The 21076-nt window shown below is 43.0% G+C and overlaps 1 protein-coding gene across 1 annotated transcript in view; it reads right to left on the reverse strand.

The window, feature by feature from the left end:
* LOC119856970 (cathepsin E-A-like) overlaps positions 1-20665 on the reverse strand; it is a 33295-nt gene extending 12630 nt beyond the window's left edge. Inside the window, exons 1-7 of the mRNA XM_043507417.1 lie at positions 20610-20665; positions 20252-20429; positions 15237-15354; positions 13478-13596; positions 2665-2864; positions 1469-1591; positions 270-414 (exon numbers count right to left, since the gene is read on the reverse strand). Coding sequence (XP_043363352.1) covers positions 270-414; positions 1469-1591; positions 2665-2864; positions 13478-13596; positions 15237-15354; positions 20252-20429; positions 20610-20665 — 939 coding nt within the window. The remainder of the gene's footprint in view (positions 1-269; positions 415-1468; positions 1592-2664; positions 2865-13477; positions 13597-15236; positions 15355-20251; positions 20430-20609) is intronic.
* Between the last annotated feature and the right edge of the window lie 411 nt (positions 20666-21076).

Genomic DNA, 21076 nt, shown 5'->3' on the forward strand with positions numbered 1-21076 from the left:
ATAAACAGATGCTTCTACTAGATCCATGTGTCATTAATGAGGGAAGAGATATCTTGGAAACAGAGGTGGTGGGGAAGGATAAAAACAATACAAATCAAATATCTTGCCCTGATTTCAGTTCTGTACAAGCAGCAAGCTTTTCTCCTAGTCCCTACTTTGCACCTAATTTTAATCATTTTATCTCTTTCCCTGCCCCCCTCACATGAGCATTTGTATCAAATCATTACTTCACTTCCTCTGAGTTTTTTGTCCCGCTCTGTGGTTTTTACCTCTCCAGTTTGTGTTGGACTGGCCCCAATATGCTCCTGTAGTTGTCTTATTTGTAAAGAGGGGCCGGTAATAAGAGAAGTGCCTGAATCAACAATGGCTTCACAACCATGGAAGCAAAGCGCAACCCGTCCCTGGATTTTCACGCTGCATGTGGAAAAACCAAAACATATACACTTTAAACAGAAAGTGCAGATACACTAAGAGTGATGACACAGTTATCAGGGAATTTAAGCAAGTCTATGCTGCCAGTTAAAATACAAGCATCTGGTTCAAAATTTATACTAACTTTAGAGGTGTCCTGATTCCAAAAGAAGGATAGTGTTCACAGAAAACTAGGGCAAGAGAGCTTTGGAAATAATTTGTGTGTGTGTCTGCTCTTCTGAATGTGTAGGAGTTTAAGGTCTATCACTGATCTGACCCCAACCAATATATCCTCTGAGCATCTCGCAAACATCAATTAATGTATTCAGGGTTGGGAACTATTATTATTACAATCATTTTAAATAGTAGGAACAGCAAGGCTAAGGTCATGTCTACACTACCACTTATATCAGTATGACTTGTGCCGCTCAGGGATGGGAAAAAACACCGCCCCCCCCCCCCCACTCCCGAGCGATATACGTTACATCAACATAAGTGCCAGTGTGGAAAGCGCTATGTTTGTGGGAGAGCTTCTCCTGCTAACATAGCTACTGTCGATCTTTGGGGTAGGAGTAATTATGTTGACATGAGAGCTCTCTCCAGTTGGCACAGAGCAGCTACACACGGGAGCTTACTGCGGTCCAGGTGCATAGGTACAGCTGCGCCACTGTAAACTCTCTAGTGTAGACATGGCCTTAGTGACTAGACTTTTGTCACACAGGAAGGCTGTGGCAAGCCAGGAATTGAACTGCAGATCACGTGAATATCCCTTACCCAGGAGGGTAAGGACTCCCACAATTCCCACGGATGTCCATTAAGCCCTTAATGTGACCTGCTAACAAAGGACACTCCTCTGAGTACCAGCCACCAAAGTTAGTGCTTCCAGTAATATTATTGGAGCACAGGATACACTAATTATCTTCAGATCTTTCCCAGAAGCATTGTTTTTGGGAGGCAGTACATCTAGGGTGGCCACTGTAGCACAGATGTCCTGGGATTTTAATGGGCTTACACAGAGAGGCACAGTTTCATCAGATTTATAGACATGCAAACGTACTTGTTAACATGAATTTGCCAGTAGCTTTTCTCAGTAACTGGAACCCAGTGAATTGAACCTTTGTAAAGCGACTGGTCTATACCCCCCAGTATCAATTCACCACCATTTTCAAGGTCGTCTCCTCTAAAAATGTAAAACAAATAAATATGTAAACTGGATCACATACAATTTAAGTGGGACATGGGGGTAGGAGGAAGAAATCAGCTTTCAATTCCAACCCTTTCATGTCTTTTTCAAATGTGTATGTTGCAATGGAAGTCTAAAACTTCTAATTTTATAATTATACCTAGAGATGGCCCCAAATCAGAGCCTTCAGTCTAAACCCCTTACTAAAAATGTTAGGGATTGTAGAGGGTTTAGGAGTGAGATTAGAAACAAGTGCCTTAGGCCAGTTTCTGGTTTCGTTTACCCCAGTATAAATCCAGGGTAAATCTAGTGATTGAAATGGAGTTATTCTAGGTGTGACTGAGATTAGAACATAGCCCCTTTTCTTCTGAAATACAGTCGCTAGACTGCAGTGCTGCAGTTCTGTTCATCTCCTAGCTGATGAAACAACTCTACGAGTGCCCAAGACACTGTAAGAAAGTCAGATGTTCTTATTAGCACTGGTCAAAAGCTGGTAAATATGCTTTGTAAACATTTTCTAAATTTTCTGATTCAACAAAATAAATTAGTTTTTTCTTTTTCCCTTTCACCCCCTTTTTCAGTGACAAAATGCAAAAAAGAAAAGGGAAGGGTGTAAAAATGGAAAAACAGCCTAAAATATTAAACTGACTATTTTGTTGTTGTTGTTTCCAACAAAAAAGTGGATTTAAAAAAAAATTCTCAAATTTTCAAAACAATCAAAACTTTCCTTTGGCATCTTATTTTTTAAAAAAGTCAATTTTTCATTTTAAAAAATAGTTCAAATGTAGACCATTCATCAGATTAATAAATCAAGACACTTCTTTGGAGTTCTCAGTGGTTTGCGCATTAACTGTGCATCTACAAGTGTTTATTTTAACTATATAAGTTTAATAGCATTTCTGTAAATATGATTTTAGTTACTATGCTCCCCCACTGGTGCTTCTATCTAGACCTACTCCTGAAAATGTCCTTTCTGGAGATGAAACATATACAAATGGATGGTTTTCTTAATCTACAGTTAATATTTGCTTCTTTTGACAGTGTCCCTTTATTCAGTGTTAAAAACTGACCTGCTCAAGTGGAAGGAAAACACTGGCTTCTCTACCAGACGTTGGTTGATTATGCTGTCAAATACTGGAAGAGCACTGCCAACTGCTAAAGAAGGGTATCCTAAACCCAGTACGCCATCGAAGTGTGCAAGAGCAAAAGTCACGCCAGGCTCAAAGATAGACTCTCCAAAGTCCTGCCCCTGGATGGAAATGTTGCTAATCTGTTTGTTATTACAAAAGGGAACAAATGAAAAGTAAAGTCTGAGCAGATTACAGAAATAACCACATTTTATATACGCATCAGGTTTTTAGATTTATTAGTTTTATCAAATGTAATGTCCAGAGCTTTCCGGTAATTGTGTTAGTTGCATTAATATTAGCAGGCATCACGCTGAAGACAGTTATATTTTAGAAAGCAAGTCCCCTCTAATGGCCTAATTCTGCTGTCATTTGTTCATAAACTCATGCTGGAAAACGACAGTCAAAAGGGAAAGGCAAGGTGAAAGATATCTGCCCTAATTCTAGTCAATCCATAGAAGGACATGGACAAACATAGGAAGACAAACAGGAGACATGAAGGGCCATGCTGGAACAAGATGCACTTGTTCCAGGACTACACATGTCGTGCATTTCACCTTATGTCATATTGCCAGAGTGTTGTATGTTACTGTGCTCTCAGGAAGAAGTCTATCACTAGACAATAATATAGCCTTTCTAATTTCAAAATTATGTTTTTATATTTATTTTTAGTGGACTGGCAGCTCTGCTAGTGTGAACCAACAGCTTTGCTATAGTTAAGGTTGAATCACTGTTTAAAAGATAGGTTTCAGAGTAGCAGCCGTGTTAGTCTGTATTCGCAAAAACAAAAAGGAGGACTTGTGGCACCTTAGAGACTAACAAATTTATTTGAGCATAAGCTTTTATGAGCTACATGATGCATCTGATGAAGTGAGCTGTAGCTCATGAAAGCTTATGCTTAAATAAATTTGTTAGTCTCTAAGGTGCCACAAGTCCTCCTTTTCTTTTTGTTTAAAAGATAACCGTTCTAAGTGCTCTAAAATCTATTTGCTGTCTCAGATTGTCTTGCAATTTCCTGTGCCATATGGGAATGTGGGATAGGGGTACGGGTCCAAATTTGGGGTAATTTTAGCCACAGGTTCCCAAGATACAGCCCCCCTAAAAAAGTAGCTATTTACAAAATTACTTGGTTCTTCTTTCTTGCCCACTCTTGGGGCTCAAACTATGGGCCTGATCCTCCCCAAACTGAGGCAGGATAAGTGGGGATGGGCAGTAGGGGTGGGGGACATGAAAGTGGGTGACAGGAGAAGTGGCAGCCAGTCAACCGCACATTCCCCCCTCCTCTTGGAAGCCATCACCACAGCCCCTCCTGCTCCTCCCCCACTCTCCTCATCCTGCCCAGGCTTAGTGGTTGGGGAATAAGTGGAGATGCCTCCCATTCCTCCGGGCAATGGTCAAGGGCCGGCGGGGTGGTGGGGGAAACACATCCCACATGCCAAGGGTGTGGGAGAATAGGGCAGCAATAATCCTGAAACCTAAGGAGGGCTGGGGTCGTCCATGTGTGAGCTGGGATCTGGAGGGCCCTGCCCCTATGGAGGTCCAAACCCTTCTCTCTTTCCCTCGAGTGATTTGGGAGGCTTTACTCCTCTCTGGGAGAGGGCCTCTCTTTCTGAACCTCTGTGAGTAAGGCAGGACCAGGGAGACCCTGTCCCTCCAGGGAAGTCTGTGCTCCTCTTCCTAGCACCCCCCCACCCCATGTCAGCTAGCATTCAATAGGGCCCTGCCCCTCTGGGTGGCCTAAGCCCCTCTGTCTGCCCCAATATGAGCTGGATTTGAGGCAGGGTGACCATATTTCCTATCCTGAATATGGGACACCTGATAAAATTATTTGTATTCAAGCAAGTTCAACGGTAATCAGACCTATGCAGTACAAACATTCAAATTAACATTAAATTGACTGAGCCCCCGTTAAAAAGAAATACTGTGTAGTTGGATTCTTTTTATTTACCTTCTTATCTTTAAGGCTTTAAGGTTCACACAGGGAGGGATGATACATACACCTCTACCCCAATACACACACTCACAGGGAGAGGTGACGCACACACGCATATCTCTCTCACATGGGGAAGGAGGGGTGACTGATCCTCCCTGCCTGGCACGCTCCACCCTCCATGCCTGGCTGGGCCCCCAGGACAGACCCGCCTCTCCCAGTACCTGGTGTCACATCTTCCCAAGGGAACACGTGGGGGGCAGAGGGATGCACACAGGGTCACATGCCCCCCTCCACAGATTTCTGCCAGCCTATCGGCACTGTGCAGGAGGGAAGGGACGGGAGCTACTTCCAGCGGCAGGGGATGGAGGGAGGAAGGGATGACCTGGCCATGTCTTTGCACAGCTCATCTCTTCGTCTTCTCCTCCTTCCCTCCCCTACCCCGAAGGCTGGAAGCAGCTTGTCCCTTCCTGCCCGCACAGTGCCAAAAGACAGCTAACACCTCCAGACTGCTGCTGGTTACTGACATAACCCAGCCCCCTCCTGTGCTGTCCCTGTCCCCCCTGCAAGCTAAAGCACAGGCAGGAAGGGGTTAAGCCCTAAGGATGCACTATGCACTAGGGCCCAGGGAACCTGACTGTAGGGGCTTCAGCTAACCTGCTCATAGAGGTGGCTCGGTAGGGGAGGGTGCTTGGGGACCACACACTCCCTGGGGGCATGACCCAGGGTTGGAGTGGGACAGATGAAGAGGGTGCTAAGCCCGGCTGCTGTGAAGCCTGCAGATGTGGGGGGAGAAGGGGGAACAGGTTGGAAATCACTTCCCCCCACACTCCAGAGCTGGCACACAGCGGGGGCTGTGCTGACGGATCAGCAGTGGGAGAGGCCTGGCCCCACATGCTGCAGCTTTGCCCCACCACTAGTTTTGCACACCAACCCCTATCGTTGGCCTTTGGACCACCCCACTCACGGCTGGTGGGCAGGCAGCTGGCGAGCAGGGATCCAGCTAGCAGCAGGACCCACCAGTACTGATGGGGGGATGCTGGAGAAATTACAGGACAATTTGCCCGTTTTTAAGAAAAAGTCAGGACACCTGCAGGAGGGTTTAAATACAAGACTGTCCCATTAAAAAGAGAACATCTGGTCACCCTAGTATGAGGGGACAACAGAGCCACCCAGCTTCCCTATGCCGCCACTAGCAGTGGGGAAGGAGCTCCAGGCTCATCCTTTCCCTCAATGCAGCTGCTTCTAGGGGGAGAAGGAGTCGGGGGAAGAAAGAAAGAGATCAGAGCTGTGTAGTGGGGGATGTAGCAAGGGCGTCAGCTCTGTTCCCCTAAACCTCTGCACATCTATACCTAGGGCCCTACCCAGGGATGAGCTGCCAAAATCTTAACAACAGGTTCCCTCCTCACCCCAGGAGAGGGTCGTTGCCCACCCCTGCCCCCCAGGACCCTGCCCCATCCACCCCCCTCCCCTGTCCCCTGACTGCCCCCAGAACCGGGCAGGAGGGTCTCGTGGGCGACCGTAGTGGATGCCCACCCCACCCCTAAGAGCCAGAGGCACCTGCCAGGGTCGAGGTGGGGAGTCCCAGAGGTGCTTACCTGGGGCAGCTCCCAGGAAGCATCTGGCAGGTCCCTCTGGCTCCTAGGGGCAGGGGAGCTTAGCTCGGGGGGAGCAGGGGGAGCGGCTGCTCCCCCACTGATCACATCAAAAGTGGTGCCTTAGGCACCGACTCTGTGGGTGCTCCGGGGCTGGAGCACCCACGGGGAAAATTTGGTGGGTGCAGAGCCCCCACCGGCAGCTCCCAGCCCCAGCTCACCTCACCTCCACTCTGCCTCCTCCCCTGAATGCGCCGCCCCATTCTGCTTCTCCGTGCCCCCTCCCCTGGCTTCCCGCGAATCAGCTGTTCGGCAGGATGCCAGGGAGGGCTGAGAAGCAGGTGGCGGCTTCCCACTCAGGCCGAGGGTGGCAGAGGTGAGCTGGGGTGGGGAGCGGTTCCCCTGCATGCCCCCCACCGGGTTACCTGCTGCGGTCTGGGCAGCCCTCCCCCCCCGTGCCCCAGCTCACCTCCGCCTCCCTGGGCCTGAGTGGGAAGCCGCGGCTTGCTTCTCAGCCTGCCCCAGGTTCCCGCACAAACAGTTGATTCGCGGGAAGCCGGGGGGGGAGAAGCGGGGCGGCGCGTTCAGGGGAGGAGGCGGAGCAGAGGTGAGGGGGGCTAGGGGTGGGGCGGAGAGTTCCTGTTGGGTGCTCCAGGGATGGAGCACCCATGGAGTCAGCGCCTAAGGCCGATTAAATTTAGAAGCCCTTTTAGAACCGGTTGTTCCTCACGGAACAACCGGTTCTAAAAGGGCTTCTAAATTTAACAACCGGTTCTAGCGAACCAGTGTGAACCGGCTCCAGCTCACCACTGGTCCTACCAAATTCACAGTCCGTTGTGGTCAATTTCATGGTCATAGGATTTTAAAAATCATAAATTTAATAATCTAAGATATTTAAAAGTGACATGTGGGCCCTTCATTTTCCATTTTTATTTCATTTAATTTTTCCTGGGAATTTATCAGTATTTATTCCCACAACAACAAAAACAGGTGAAAATCAGTGCAAAAAAACCTATAAATAATTTTTCTGGATAAATACTGGGGTTTATTTTGGTGGACGGAAAGACCGGGGGAAAGTATTCAGTTGATTAATGCTTTGAATTCCATTCATCAATATGGTTTCCTGCAGAATTAAAACAGACCTCAAAACACTTCTCTGAGTTTAAGAAAACAATATACAGTATCTTTAATCCACAAATTAGGGCTGTGAAGCGATTAAAAAAATTAATCACAATTAATCATGATGTTAAATAATGATAGAATACCATTTATTTAAATATTTTGGGATGTTTTCTACATTTCAAAATATATTGATTTTAATTACAACTCTGAATACAAAGTGGACAGTGCTCACTTTATATTTATTATTTATTACAAATATTTGCACTGTAAAAAACAAGAAATAGTATTTTTCAATTCACCTAATACAACTACTGTAGTGCAATCTCTTTATCATGAAAGTTCAACTTACACATGTAGAATTATGTACAAAAAAAACTGCATTCAAAAACAAAACAATGTAAAACCTAAGAGCCTACAAGTCCACTCAGTCCTACTTCTTGTTCAGCCAATCACTCAGACAAACAAGTTTGGTTACAAATTTACAGAAGATAATGCTGCCCACTTCTTGTTTACAATGTCATCTGAAAGTAAGCACAGGAGTTCCCATGGCACTGTTGTAGCCAGCGTCGCAAGACATTTACATGACAGATGCACTCAAGATTCATATGTCTCTTCATTCTTCAGCCACTTTTCCAGGGGATATGCATCCATGCTGATGATGGGTTCTGCTCAATAATAATCCAAAGCAGCACAGACCAACATATGTCCATTTTCATCATCTGAGTCAGATACCACAAGCAGAAGGCCGATTTTCTTTTTTGGTGATTTGGGTTCTATAGTTTCCACATTGGAGTATTGCTCTTTTAAGACTTCTGAAAGCATAGACTTTAAGACTTTAAGGTCAGAAGTGACTGTCTAGTCTGACCTCCTGCACAATGCAGGCCACAGAATCTCACCCACCCACTCCTGTAACAAACCCCTAACCTATGTCTGAGCTATTGAAGTCCTCAATGGTGGTAGTCCTCAATGCAGAGTATCCTCCAGCAAGTGACCCATGCCCCATGCTGCAGAGAAAGGCGAAAAACCCACAGAGCCTCTGCCAATTTGCCCTGGAGGAAAATTCCTTCCTGACCCCAAATATGGCAATCAGCTAAACCCTGAACATGTGGGCAAGACTGACCAGCCAGACACCCAGGAAAGAATTCTCTGTAGTAACTCAGATCCCACCCCATCTAACATCCCATCACAGGCCATTGGGCCTATTTACCACTAATAGTCAAAGATCAATTAATTGCCAAAATTAGGCTATCCCATCATATCATCCCCTCCATAAACTTATCAAGCTTAGTCTTGAAGCCAGATAGGTCTTTTGCCCCCACTGCTTCCCTTGGAAGGCTGTTCCAGAACTTCACTCCTCTGATGGTTAGAAACCTTCATCTAATTTCAAGTCTAAACTTCCTGATGGCCAGTTTATATCCATTTGTTCTTGTGTCCACATTGGTACTGAGCTTAAATAATTCCTCTCCCTCCCTGATATTTATCCCTCTGATATATTTATAGAGAGCAATCATATCTCCCCTCAGCCTTCTTTTGGTTAGACTAAACAAGTCAAGCTCTTTGAGTCTCCTTTCATAAGACAGGTTTTCCATTCCTTGGATCATCCTAGTAGCCCTTCTCTGTACCTGTTCCAGTTTGAATTCATCCTTTTTAAACATGAGAGACCAGAACTGCACATAATATTCCAGATGAGGTCTCACCAGTGCCTTGTATAATGGTACTAACACCTCCTTATCTTTACTAGAAATACCTCGCCTGACGCATCCCAAGACTGCATTAACTTTTTTCACAGCCATATCACATTGGCGGCTCAGAGTCATTCTGTGATCAACCAATACTCTGAGGTCCTTCTCCTCCTCTGTTACTTCCAAATGATGCGTCCCAAGCTTATAACAGAAATTCTTGTTATTAATCTTTAAATGCATGACCTTGCACTTTTCAGTATTAAATTTCATCCTATTATTATTACTCCAGTTTACAAGGTCATCCAGATCTTTCTGTATGATATATCCCGGTCCTTGTCTGTATTAGCAATACCTCCCAGTTTTGTGTCATCCACAAACTTTATTAGCACACTCCCACTTTTTGTGCCAAGGTCAGTAATAGAAAGATTTAACAAGATTGGTCCCAAAACCGATCCTTGAGGAACTCCACTAGCATGTTCTATACCTCATCCCTTTCAGATTTTGGAAGGTACTTCAGATTCTTAAACCTTAGGTCAAGTGCTGTAAGTATCTTTAGAAATCTCACATTGGTACCTTTTTTGCGTTTTGTCAGATCTGAAGTGGAAGTGTTCTTAAAAATAATGTGCTGGGTCATCATCTAAGACTGCTATAACATGAAATATATGGCAGAATGTGGGTGAGACATACAATTCTCCCTCAAGGAGTTGAGTCACTAATTTAATTAACAAAATTTTTAAACAAGCATCATCAGCATGGAAGCATGTCCTCTGAAATGGTGGCTGAAGCATAAAGGGGCATATGGATGTTTGGCATATCTGACAGGTAAACACCTTGCAACGGCAACTACAAAAGTGCCATGTGCACACCTGTTGTCACTTTCAGGTGACATTGTAAATAAGCAGGCAGCATTATGTCCTGTAAATGTAAACAAACTTATTTGTCTTAGCGATCGGCTGAACAAGAAGTAGAACTGAGTAGACTTATAGGCACTAAAGTTTTACATTGTTTTGATTATGATTTCAGTTATGTAACAAAAAAATCTATATTTGTAATTTGCACTTTCATGATAAAGAGATTGCACTACAGTACTTGTATGAGGTGAACTGAAAAGTACTATTTCTTTATCATTTTTACAGTGCAAATTTTTGTAATAAAAATAATAATACAAAGTGAGCACTGTATACTTTGTATTCTGTGTTGTAATTGAAATTAATTAAAATTAATATAATTAATTAATTAATTAAGAATTAATTAATTAATTAAGAAATTAATTGAAATTAATATATTTGAAAATGTAGAAAAACATCCACAAATATTTAATAAATTTCAATGGGTGTTCTATTGTTTAACAGTGTGATTAAAAGTGCGATTAATCGAGATTTTTTTAATTGCAATTCATTTTTTTTAGTTAATCGCATGAGTTAACTGCGATTAATCGACAGCCTTACCCTAAATAAAACTTTTCATTTGAATAAACAATTTACTATTGTACACTTAGAACTATTAGCCTATAAATATTAACATTTAATAGTCTACACCATTTGCAGTGCACACTTTCAACTTCATCCTTTTTTCCTGTTTTTGTTTTTTTTTTAACTTTCCAATACTTCTTTGTGTTCTAAAATGTATTCTGATGAAGATTTTCATTTTCTTCCCATTTTAGTGTGTCAAATCTTTAAAAACCGTAATCTGCTAGAAGCTTTAAATGTGTACGTGGTGGGTATAAGATTCATCACTTCAGAGCTTATGTGTGTGCCTGTTTGTTTATTGTTTGCATCTTCTAGACTGATACATAGCCTTACTTCAACAGATAGCTTTGCATATACACACAGACTAATGTATTATCATAATACATATATCTCATGCAATGTATTGTATTTTCCTAATAAAAAGTTATATATATATATATTTGAATAATACAAAAGTAGGGTGAAAATTGGGAAAAAATGAATACTTTTTGTAAAATCTGAGAATTTTTGGGTAAAAAGCAGTTTAAACTGAAAACAAAAGGGGCCCACATACTATGCCCACATCTGGAGTAGAGACTTTACATCTGCACTCTCCTGCCCCTTCCTTCCTCCAGCTAATACATACCCTCCTCACAACCTCACCACTCCCCACTTCCCCATGGCCCTTCCAAGCTTACAAGGGGCATGGAGTGGGAAGGAGGATGGTGGATCTGGTGTGCAAGGGGGTGGGCTCTGAGCATTGTGGGTATTCGGGTGGTCAGAACAATGGGTGTGATGGAGGGAATGCTGGAGCTGTCGGAGTAGTGGTAGGGGAACATGGTGGTTAAGAGCAATGAGCTATGGTGGGGAGGGGGTTGGAGCAATGCAGGGAAGAGTGGAGTGGAAAGGAGGAGTCAAACTATGCATTGGGGGATGCTGGGGGGCTTCACATCTGTCCCCCAAAACTCCCCACATCCATTTCCACCTCCCGTGTCTGCCTCCCTTTCAAAAAACATCCTCACTGACTCCATGCTAGTCCCTGCATCTTCTCCCCATCTCCCACACCAGCGGGTTCCATTCCAACACTCACCTCTCTGTGGGGAGGTGGGCTGAGTTTGACACGCAAGGAGATGAGAAGATGATACAGTGACAGTGAAGGGACTCACATGCAGCCTGTGCATTCTGTGGCCAGGGTAATCATTGCCAGGGAAGCTGCAGGAGTGGAGGGGGAGAACTAGACTGCGATGCATGAGGATACTGAAAAATTACTTTAAAAAACACAAGGAAATTAAGTGCCCAAAAGCTTTGTTAACGCAGAGTTAAGGTTCCCTGGTTGAGTCGCCTGCCCTTTCAGAACTCTGAGTTCAGCTGCACCCAAACTGCTGAAAACCAAGAACTACAGAGTTAAAGTACTCACTCACCTCCCTGGCAATGCAACCTTAACTCTGCCCTTTTTGAGCAATGTCTCAACATGCCAACACCACATACTAGTGTTCTACAGATGCTATAGAATATTCTGGGATCAGAGCACAAGAGCGCTATAGGACAAAGTCTTAGCTAAGACAAAACTCAGGTTAGGTCTGATGTAGCAAACAGGAGCTACTTACACCTGGCCTACACTCAAACACTGAGCCAATTCCACACAAACCGTCTCAAACTAACTAAATGTTACCTCCCCTTCACTCTAGCCTGAGAATTCCTTCTGAGGCATTGCCTTCACTAACCCCTCACCAGCCCTGTGAGCCACCATGCTTCTGACAACCCAGAGATCACCCCATGCATCGACACTGACACAATCTATAGAAGTCAGTACTTAAATGAGTCACTTGTGATCCTCTGATATATTCATGCACCTCTCGTCATACAACAGACTATGTCTATGCTACAGCTTATGTTGACATAGCATGTCCCTCAGGGGGATGAATCAATTCCCCCCCCCGTGACATAAATTACATCAACATAAGCGCTGGTGTGGACATAGCCAACATAGCTGCTGCTGCTCACAGGGACTAGAGCAGATAAGCTGAGGGGAGACCTTTCTCCTTCATCTTAGAGTGGCTACACTAGAGAGTTTGCAGCAGCGCAGCTGTAAACTCTCTAGTGTAGCCGTGCCCACAGCAACAATTGTACCAACTTGCTCCAATGTAAGCCCTCCAACATTCAGTACAACTACACCTAACACAGTGAACGCAGCTGACATGAATGCCAATAAATGCTGGAATTCAGATCTGTGGAACACAACACAAATAATGGTACAGCCTCTTAGAATTTCCTGCTGGCTACTTATTACGGCATCCCTTTTGTGAACCATTCCCAATGGCTATTGCTAGCTCCAGCGGGCAGAGTTAAGGCTGCATTGCAGGAGTGGCCTGTACCTTAACTTTGTATTTCCTGGGTTTCACAGGTTGGTGTTTTGCTGAACACAACATTTGGGAAGGCTACGGGGCACCATCATCAAACAACTCGGCGTTAACAAAGTTTTGAGGCATCAATAATACATGAAAAGGTGCCTTTTCTAGGCTCTAGGCACATTTGCTGTAAACTGACAATACAGTCAGTCAGCTTGAACTAGCTTGCTCCTCACCCCAAAGCCAAAGATAAAATCAAACCCAAGCAATACCAACTTTATCCTCAAAACCCTGGGCATACAGTTAGGCCTTGCTCACGGTCAGCAGATTTGTGCTGTTTTGGACCATGAAGGAAGGAACTTCTGAAGCCCAGGGCTTCTCATAGAGAATGCTATGCTGAGGGCTCTCTACTTCCCTCTCCCCACTCCATCCCCCAGGGGCTTCAGCTCAAGCATCTATACTTATAGCATCTGTGGCAATATGACATGAGTCACTGTCTCTGCCCCTATGTAAGGCAGGCCCCAATCTACTCAGGTCTTTGTAGGTCAATACTAACATCTTAACCACCTGGAAAGCCATAAACAACCAATACAGACCGCGATGATAACGATGATGTTAGGGTTCCACTCACCCGTAATGTGTCTTTGCCAGCAATGCCTAGAAGCTGCCCAGTACCATACTGTAGGGCAAAGGCCTGCCCTCCATGCTGATAGGAGTTTGATAGAAATGATTTGAATTTTTGATGCATCCCTGTGAAAATAAACCTCACCCTTAGCACTGAAGATAAGGTTATCGGGAATGTACCAGATTTCTGAGACACAGGACTAGCTGATAGGCAAACAAAACACATTGTTTGGAGAAGCAAAATAATACATGAAGGGCAGCAGGCAAGAGTCTCTGCATCCCATAAACCCTGCAGTTTTCTCCCTATTCTGAAAATATCTCAGCGATTGATTGACTTCCTTTCTGTATAAAAAAAAATTAAATTTTTTATCCAGCTATTTCCACAGATTTTTTTTAACTTTCTGATGTTTCTTTTGCCTCTGACTTTTCATAGTATTTAATTGTCAATTAGCAACTGTTGCAGCAACAAAAGGTGCATATCCCGGCTACAGTGAGGCAAAGGAAGAATGGAATTTAAAATAGTAATGCAATGACAGTGCCAATGAGGGCCTTCAAACCTATCCTTCCCTGCCATCCTCCTGACATATTTAGAGGGCAGAATCTCACCTTCTCTCTCTTCTGCTCTACCCATCCTGTTTCTCTAGGGGATGCACAGCAAAGTCTGCCCACTCCTTCCACAAATCCTTTCACATTTTCCTTCAGCCCAGTGAACTCTGAGACATCTTTGAACCCCAGAGTCAAAAGATCAGTGTAGCAGCAGCAGCTGCAGTGGAGGAGCCTTTCCACTTCCACTGCTGCATTACAGAGAGAAGATGCCCACCCCAGGAAAAGACACTCAGGGTTTGGACATCATGGCCAAGGTTCCTGAGAGCACTTTGTCTCAATATTGATGTAAATAAGACCATGCATGCAGTACCTCTTCCCGCACCCCATTTAGTAGCAGGATGAACGCATGAGCTGGTTGCCACCTGAAGATGTCAGGAAGGGGAAAGAGTTGTTGCAAGAGCAAAAATCTTCTCCTAGAAGATTGCACCAGCTCAGAGACCACCCAGACCTATTGAGGGATGGGGAGGGCAGCAGCTGGATACTCCAATTGGACTGAGATCCATATCTGAGGTTATGAATATTATCCAGCTGCTTGTGCCCCTAAATACAGATTCCACTGAAATATTAACCTGTTCATTTCTCCCTAATGGGCACATCTATAGCCTTTAGTTTCCAGTACTTCACTCTGAGATTTTCTCTCTGTCTTCTCTTGTCTCAGATGTCTCTGGCGGCATGAAATTTGAATGTGGTTTATCCACCACATCATAAATTGTGTGAGGTATAACGGACATATTAATGTAGCTCAGCAGCTAACTCTGAGATAAGCAACACAGACATTCTTTCTAGTGACTCCTTTTTCTTACCCACCTCGCCAGCATGCACTAATCCTTCCACCTCCCACTTTCTCTCACCCCTGTTGTATCTAACTAGCAATGACAAATTCCAGAGCATGGGAACTGGAATTAATCTGAATATAACAGGAGATTATCAACTCCCACCATTGTTGCACAACATGAATAAAACTGCAAGTGAGTCTGTCAGTGGAATTATTGTAAAATAGGGGTGTGAAGTGAAGGTATGTGATACTCTGCTGAACACTCAAGAAATGTGTTTGGTTTTCTGTTAAATACATTTTCCAACAAAGTGCATTCATTGCAGGGAAGCTACTTTAAAAGATGAATTAAACCATTAGAAGCGCAAAGGAACATAACATCTCTTACTGCAGGCTTCACTGATGCAATAAGCTGAAGGGACCCAAAAATTGGATGATCCTGTGTCAAACACCACTGTGAATTTCTGAGGTGGGGTGCCAACACTTACCACCCCATAGTACTGGGCCTGGGGGAAAAATATAGTCAGTCAGTTTAGCACTATATCAATGCAAACTATCCTTGAAGAAAAGACAGACAAAGGTACAATGTAAAATATCCTCAGTGTTTCCAATCCAATTATTTGATTTTTAATTAAATGCTACCTCTACCAGGCAACCAATTCTTTCCGGTCCCATGAGTGGCAACTTAAGGCAGATTTCAGGATGTGGCATAGCTTGCACTTCAAGAGCAAGAAGTCAATCCTGGAGTTTTTCCATTGGCTAAAATGGAAGCAAAATCAAGCCCCGAACTCTTACAAATTATAGACAAAATCCTACAGTAAATTCCAGCAAAACTCCTGTTGAAGGCAACAGGAAGGTCTGGGAGCTTCATCCTAGTAAGAAATGCAAGATCTAGCCCTACTGATTTTAGAAAGCTCTGAATATTAACTCAACTGGCAATGCAACTATCACCTCACTGGGGCACACAACCGTATATTTTTGTTTGAATGTATTCTAGTCAATAGTAATTAGTCAGTTAAAACAAGATGATCAAATTCAGCCTCCGCTTAAGACTCCACCTGATGCACCACACAAAACCTATCAGAGGAATATAGAAAATACAGAAGGCTCTTTTCTATAAAAGGCAGATGGAGATAATCTGTGAACATGTGAACTCTGAAGTAGCTTATCAGCTTTCAGGCTCCAAGTGCTTAGTGCCCATATCTGCCTATGGAATAGCACTGCAGCATTAGGAGACCTATTTTTAGGAATAGGCATTTCTGGCATCCGATATAGATAGAAAAGCCTCTCTGGTGCCAAAATATTCTGTATTGATGCAAATATTTGAATGTTTATTATGAATGTATTAGTTGCTATTAATGTGCTCAGCACTGAATGGAACGTGGTCTCTGCCCCAGGAACTTACATTCTAAATTAGACAAGTCAGTAAAAACAGCAGCATGAGTTATGTGTCAAAGAGCACCTGGATGAGCACATTCCTCCACGAAGTCACAGCTTGATTTTATTTATTACTGTAACCCTTGTCCTCCGCCACTATTGTTTATCGCCTTATTGCATCATCTGTAAAATTAGATTGTAAGCTCTTGAGAGCAGGGACCTTATCTTTGTATCCATTTCTGTACAGCACCTAGCACATTAATAATAATAAATACTATGGTTAAATGGAAAAACCTGCAGCATTTTGAGATTAATTAACTAGTGTGTTATTTGTGGGAAGCATGTTATTGCCTGTATGTTTAAAACTGAAAATCCCTTTGGGGCATGACCCATAACTTTCTCTAGATACAATGACAAGCACTCAATCAGAGCTAAGCAAGCCCTTCCAACTACATCACTCAGTGAGCAGATTAAGATTTAAGAATTTTTTCTATAGTAAACTACAGTTAGGGTGTGTTGTGGTGAATCTTATCTAGATTGTCCCCTAGGCTTCTGTTCTTTTAACTTCACCCTGAGGATCACCATTTCCAATTCACTAGCTTTCCCCTCATCAGAACAGGTGGAAGTGGGACCCTATTTTATCCTAACTGGGTCATAGTATTATTTATTTTATTATATGCTACAAAACAAAAAGTGTGCCCATCCCAGGCCCCCTTGTGGTTCCTTGCTACTAGATACAGATATATCATTATGCAAAGCTGGAGAGGCAGAGGTATCATAATTCATAAGCAAGGAAGCTTTGTTTAAATTAAGTAGTCCCTCCACTTACAAGTGAAATAGTAAGGATATAAATCATTCTACTAGCAAATGTATTTCTAGTATTCATATCTTCACAAAATGCTCATCAGTTAAGACCCAGGAAGCAAAACCAGAAATGTTATTGTTTAGGGGTTTTTAATTTTATTGGTGGGTGGAAGAGTGCATGGGATCCCACCCACTATATGAAATTCGTTGTAGGGCAGTGGCCTGTTCAGAGCTGGTGCTAGGCGTAAGCAGACTAAGCAATTGCTTAGGGCTCCAGCAGCTCAACGGGGCCCCCTGTTCACTTATTATGTGTTGGGGGGAGGGGCAAAAATATTCCTGCCGAAGACTCCCAGTGGGTTAGCACCACCTCTGGGTTAGCTTGATTACAGACAGAATCTGCTCAGCTGTGCTCATAGTCAAATTGCCAGTAGTGTGGGGAGTTTGGAATGGTCAACTCATGCATTTGCCACTTTGAGAAAAACTAAATAATTGATCATTCCCATTTTTTAAACTGTAAGATGAGACAAAAAGATTGAGCAATTGACTGGGTAGCCTCAGTTCTGCCCATCCCCCTTAGGCCCAGGCAGGGCTTTCCTCAAGGCTACCCCCACTTCTACCTCCCCTCAGGCCAGGACAGAGCCCCGCTCAAGGACACACCTCTTGCTATCTCCCCCCAGGGCAGGGCTCACCTCAGGACTACACTGGTCACTACATACACTTCCCTCTGGCTAGAGTGCAAGTGTTGCTGACTGGTTCTAAGCAGAGCTGGTCAAAAAAACAGTAAAAGATTTCACAGATATTTTTTGACTCTTGTTATTGGTTTTATTGACCAGCTCAACTGCTAGTTTAAAAAAAAAACAACAAAATCTTCTCAACAAAAATTTTCAGGACGTTTTCTGTAAAAATTCGAACAGGCAACAAAAATGTTTTCAGAAATTCTAAATTTGGAAAATTCTGGCCAGCTTTAGTTCTAAAGGGAGTTGTTTTTAACCCTTCATGCTCTTCTTCCATGCTCACCTCTGGGGCCTTTTTCTTTGTAGCCCTCCATCTTGGAACCCCCTCTCATTGACCCAATCTGCCATGCGTCTACCTTCTTGCATACAAACACTATCTCCTCCAAGAAGCCTGTATAACCTAGTCCTGTCCTTATGATAAATGTTAACAAAATAACCAATCAATGAGAAAACCAAACAAAACTCTTAACCAAGAAACATGGTGTTCACAAGCTCAAATCACTTGTGTGATATAATATCCCATCCAACGCAGTCCCCCAAATCTGAGATCTGTTTAGATGGGAAATTCTTCAGGGCTAAGGCAGGCCTGACATTTTTATCTCTGAAGTGCCTCTTGCACTTTGGGCATAATAAATAATAATAGCAAAAACTCCATTCATATTACCTACATGTCTTTATTAACACAGATTTTTACAAGAATTTATTTGTGACCTAACATGTTCAAACAAGATGACATTTTGGTTTATTTTGTAACATGTCAACAAACAGATTTCTGATGGATGTTGCTGGGCCTCCCACATAGATGTGAGCCCCAGTGAAGTCAATAGGGGTTCATTACTACTGAAAGGCAAACTGTCAGGTTGGAGGGAGGTTACCAGTAGAGTTCCTCAGGGATCGGTTTTGGGACCAATCTTATTTAATCTTTTTATTACTGACCTTGGCACAAAAAGTGGGAGTGTGCTAATAAAGTTTGCAGATGATACAAAGCTGGGAGGTATTGCCAATTCAGAGAAGGATCGGGATATTATACAGGAGGATCTGGATGACCTTGTAAACTGGAGTAATAGTAATAGGATGAAATTTAATAGTGAGAAGTGTAAGGTTATGCATTTAGGGATTAATAAAAAGAATTTTAGTTACAAGTTGGGGACGCATCAATTAGAAGTAACAGAAGAGGAGAAGGACCTTGGAGTATTGGTTGATCATAGGATGACTATGAGCTGCCAATGTGATATGGCTGTGAAAAAAGCTAATGCGGTTTAGGGATGCATCAGGAGAGGCATTTCCAGTAGGGATAAGGAGGTTTTAGTACCGTTATACAAGGCACTGGTGAGACCTCACCTAGAATACTGTGTGCAGTTCTGGTCTCCCATGTTTAAAAAGGATGAATTCAAACTGGAGCAGGTACAGAGAAGGGCTACTAGGATGATCCGAGGAATGGAAAACTTGTCTTATGAAAGGAGACTTAAGGAGCTTGGCTTGTTTAGCCTAACTAAAAGAAGGTTGAGGGGAGATATGATTGCTCTCTATAAATATATCAGAGGGATAAATACAGGAGAGGGAGAGGAATTATTTAAGCTCAGCACCAATGTGGACACAAGAACAAATGGGTATAAACTGGCCACCAGGAAGTTTAGACTTGAAATCAGACGAAGGTTTTTAACCATCAGAGGAGTGAAGTTTTGGAATAACCTTCCAAGGGAAGCAGTGGGGGCAAAAGATCTATCTGGTTTTAAGATTCTACTTGATAAGTTTATGGAGGAGATGGTATGATGGGATAATAGGATTTTGGTAAGTAATTGATCTTTAAATATTCAGGGTAAATAGGCCCAATTCCCTGAGATGGGATATTAGATGGATGGGATCTGAGTTACCCAGGAAAGAATTTTCTGTAGTATCTGGCTGGTGAACCTTGCCCATATGCTCAGGGTTTAGCTGATCGCCATATTTGGGGTCGGGAAGGAATTTTCCTCCAGGGCAGATTGGAGAGGCCCTGGAGGTTTTTCGCCTTCCTCTGTAGCATGGGGCATGGTTGACTTGAGGGAGGCTTCTCTGCTCCTTGAAGTCTTTGAACCATGATTTAAGGACTTCTATAGCTCAGACATGGGTGAGGTTTTTCATAGGAGTGGGTGGGTGAGATTCTGTGGCCTGCGCTGTGCAGGAGGTCGGACTAGATGATCAGAATGGTCCCTTCTGACCTTAGTATCTATGAATCTATGTGACTCATTGCAGGGCCATAGTTTCTAAATTAGAGGGAAATTCTAAGTAGGTCCCATGTCTATCCTAATTTTACTTATGTTACTTGATCAGTCTTTTGCAAACTGGCAAGCTCATTTATAAGGATGCAAAGAATCTAATTTAAACAGATACACAATTAATCTCAACTTGCAAAACTTTTTACAAGAGAATAGAACTAGTATGCTGAACAAAACCTGCCTTCAGTACAATAAATAACCCTTTAAATTCTATTACATAAGAACATACTCACATTCATGTAGTCATATAGCCTTTCTGAAGCAGATCCAGCTGGTAGAAAAATATCTGAAGGGAAGCAATGCAGATATCTCCGAGCAAAAATGTCAGGCTGATGATTTTTCAAAAATTCCTCCAGTTCTCCCTTTTCCCGAAGTTGCCTCTTGGTGGATTTAAATCGAACTAAAGGGATCCTAAGCAAACAAAATAAATACAAACCATTTTAACTGGACTTCCTTTCTAGGGTATCACTCAAATGCCAATGTTTTTTTAAAATAGCTTTTGCGGAAACACACAAAGATCATTCCAGAAAATCAGCTGAGAACAAAATGCACTATGAGGACCATTTTGTGATATATGAAATGCTTTCTTACCTTTCTATAGCTAAGATGAATGGAATATACACTAGAGCCACTAATAGCACCCTCATGGTTTCAGATGGGTGGGAATCTATATGACATTCATACACTTAGTACTGTCTTTTATATTTCATTGGACAACAAAGGGCTGTTAGCCAGGTCAATCAATTCCAGGTCGTCAGTGGTTTGGCAGAACCCTCATTAATGTGTTCTAGGACAAACCATTGGTTTGTGTAAATATTGACATCCCCTGAAGATATTAAAGTGCATGGAGCAAGGGCATGGTCTATATGAAAAGATACATGTTAACATTTTATATATATATATATGCAAAATCCAGCCCATGTTATGGGAGAGCAAGAGAGAGAAAGCAAAACACAAAGCAACCTAAGGAATGCTCTGGCTATCTCGCTGTACAAAGAAGCATAGATGACAGCTATTTCTAAAAAAAAGGAGTACTTGTGGCACCTTAGAGACTAACA

The sequence above is a fragment of the Dermochelys coriacea genome, chromosome 1 (genome assembly GCF_009764565.3).
Source record: "Dermochelys coriacea isolate rDerCor1 chromosome 1, rDerCor1.pri.v4, whole genome shotgun sequence".
Classification (NCBI taxonomy): domain Eukaryota; kingdom Metazoa; phylum Chordata; order Testudines; family Dermochelyidae; genus Dermochelys; species Dermochelys coriacea.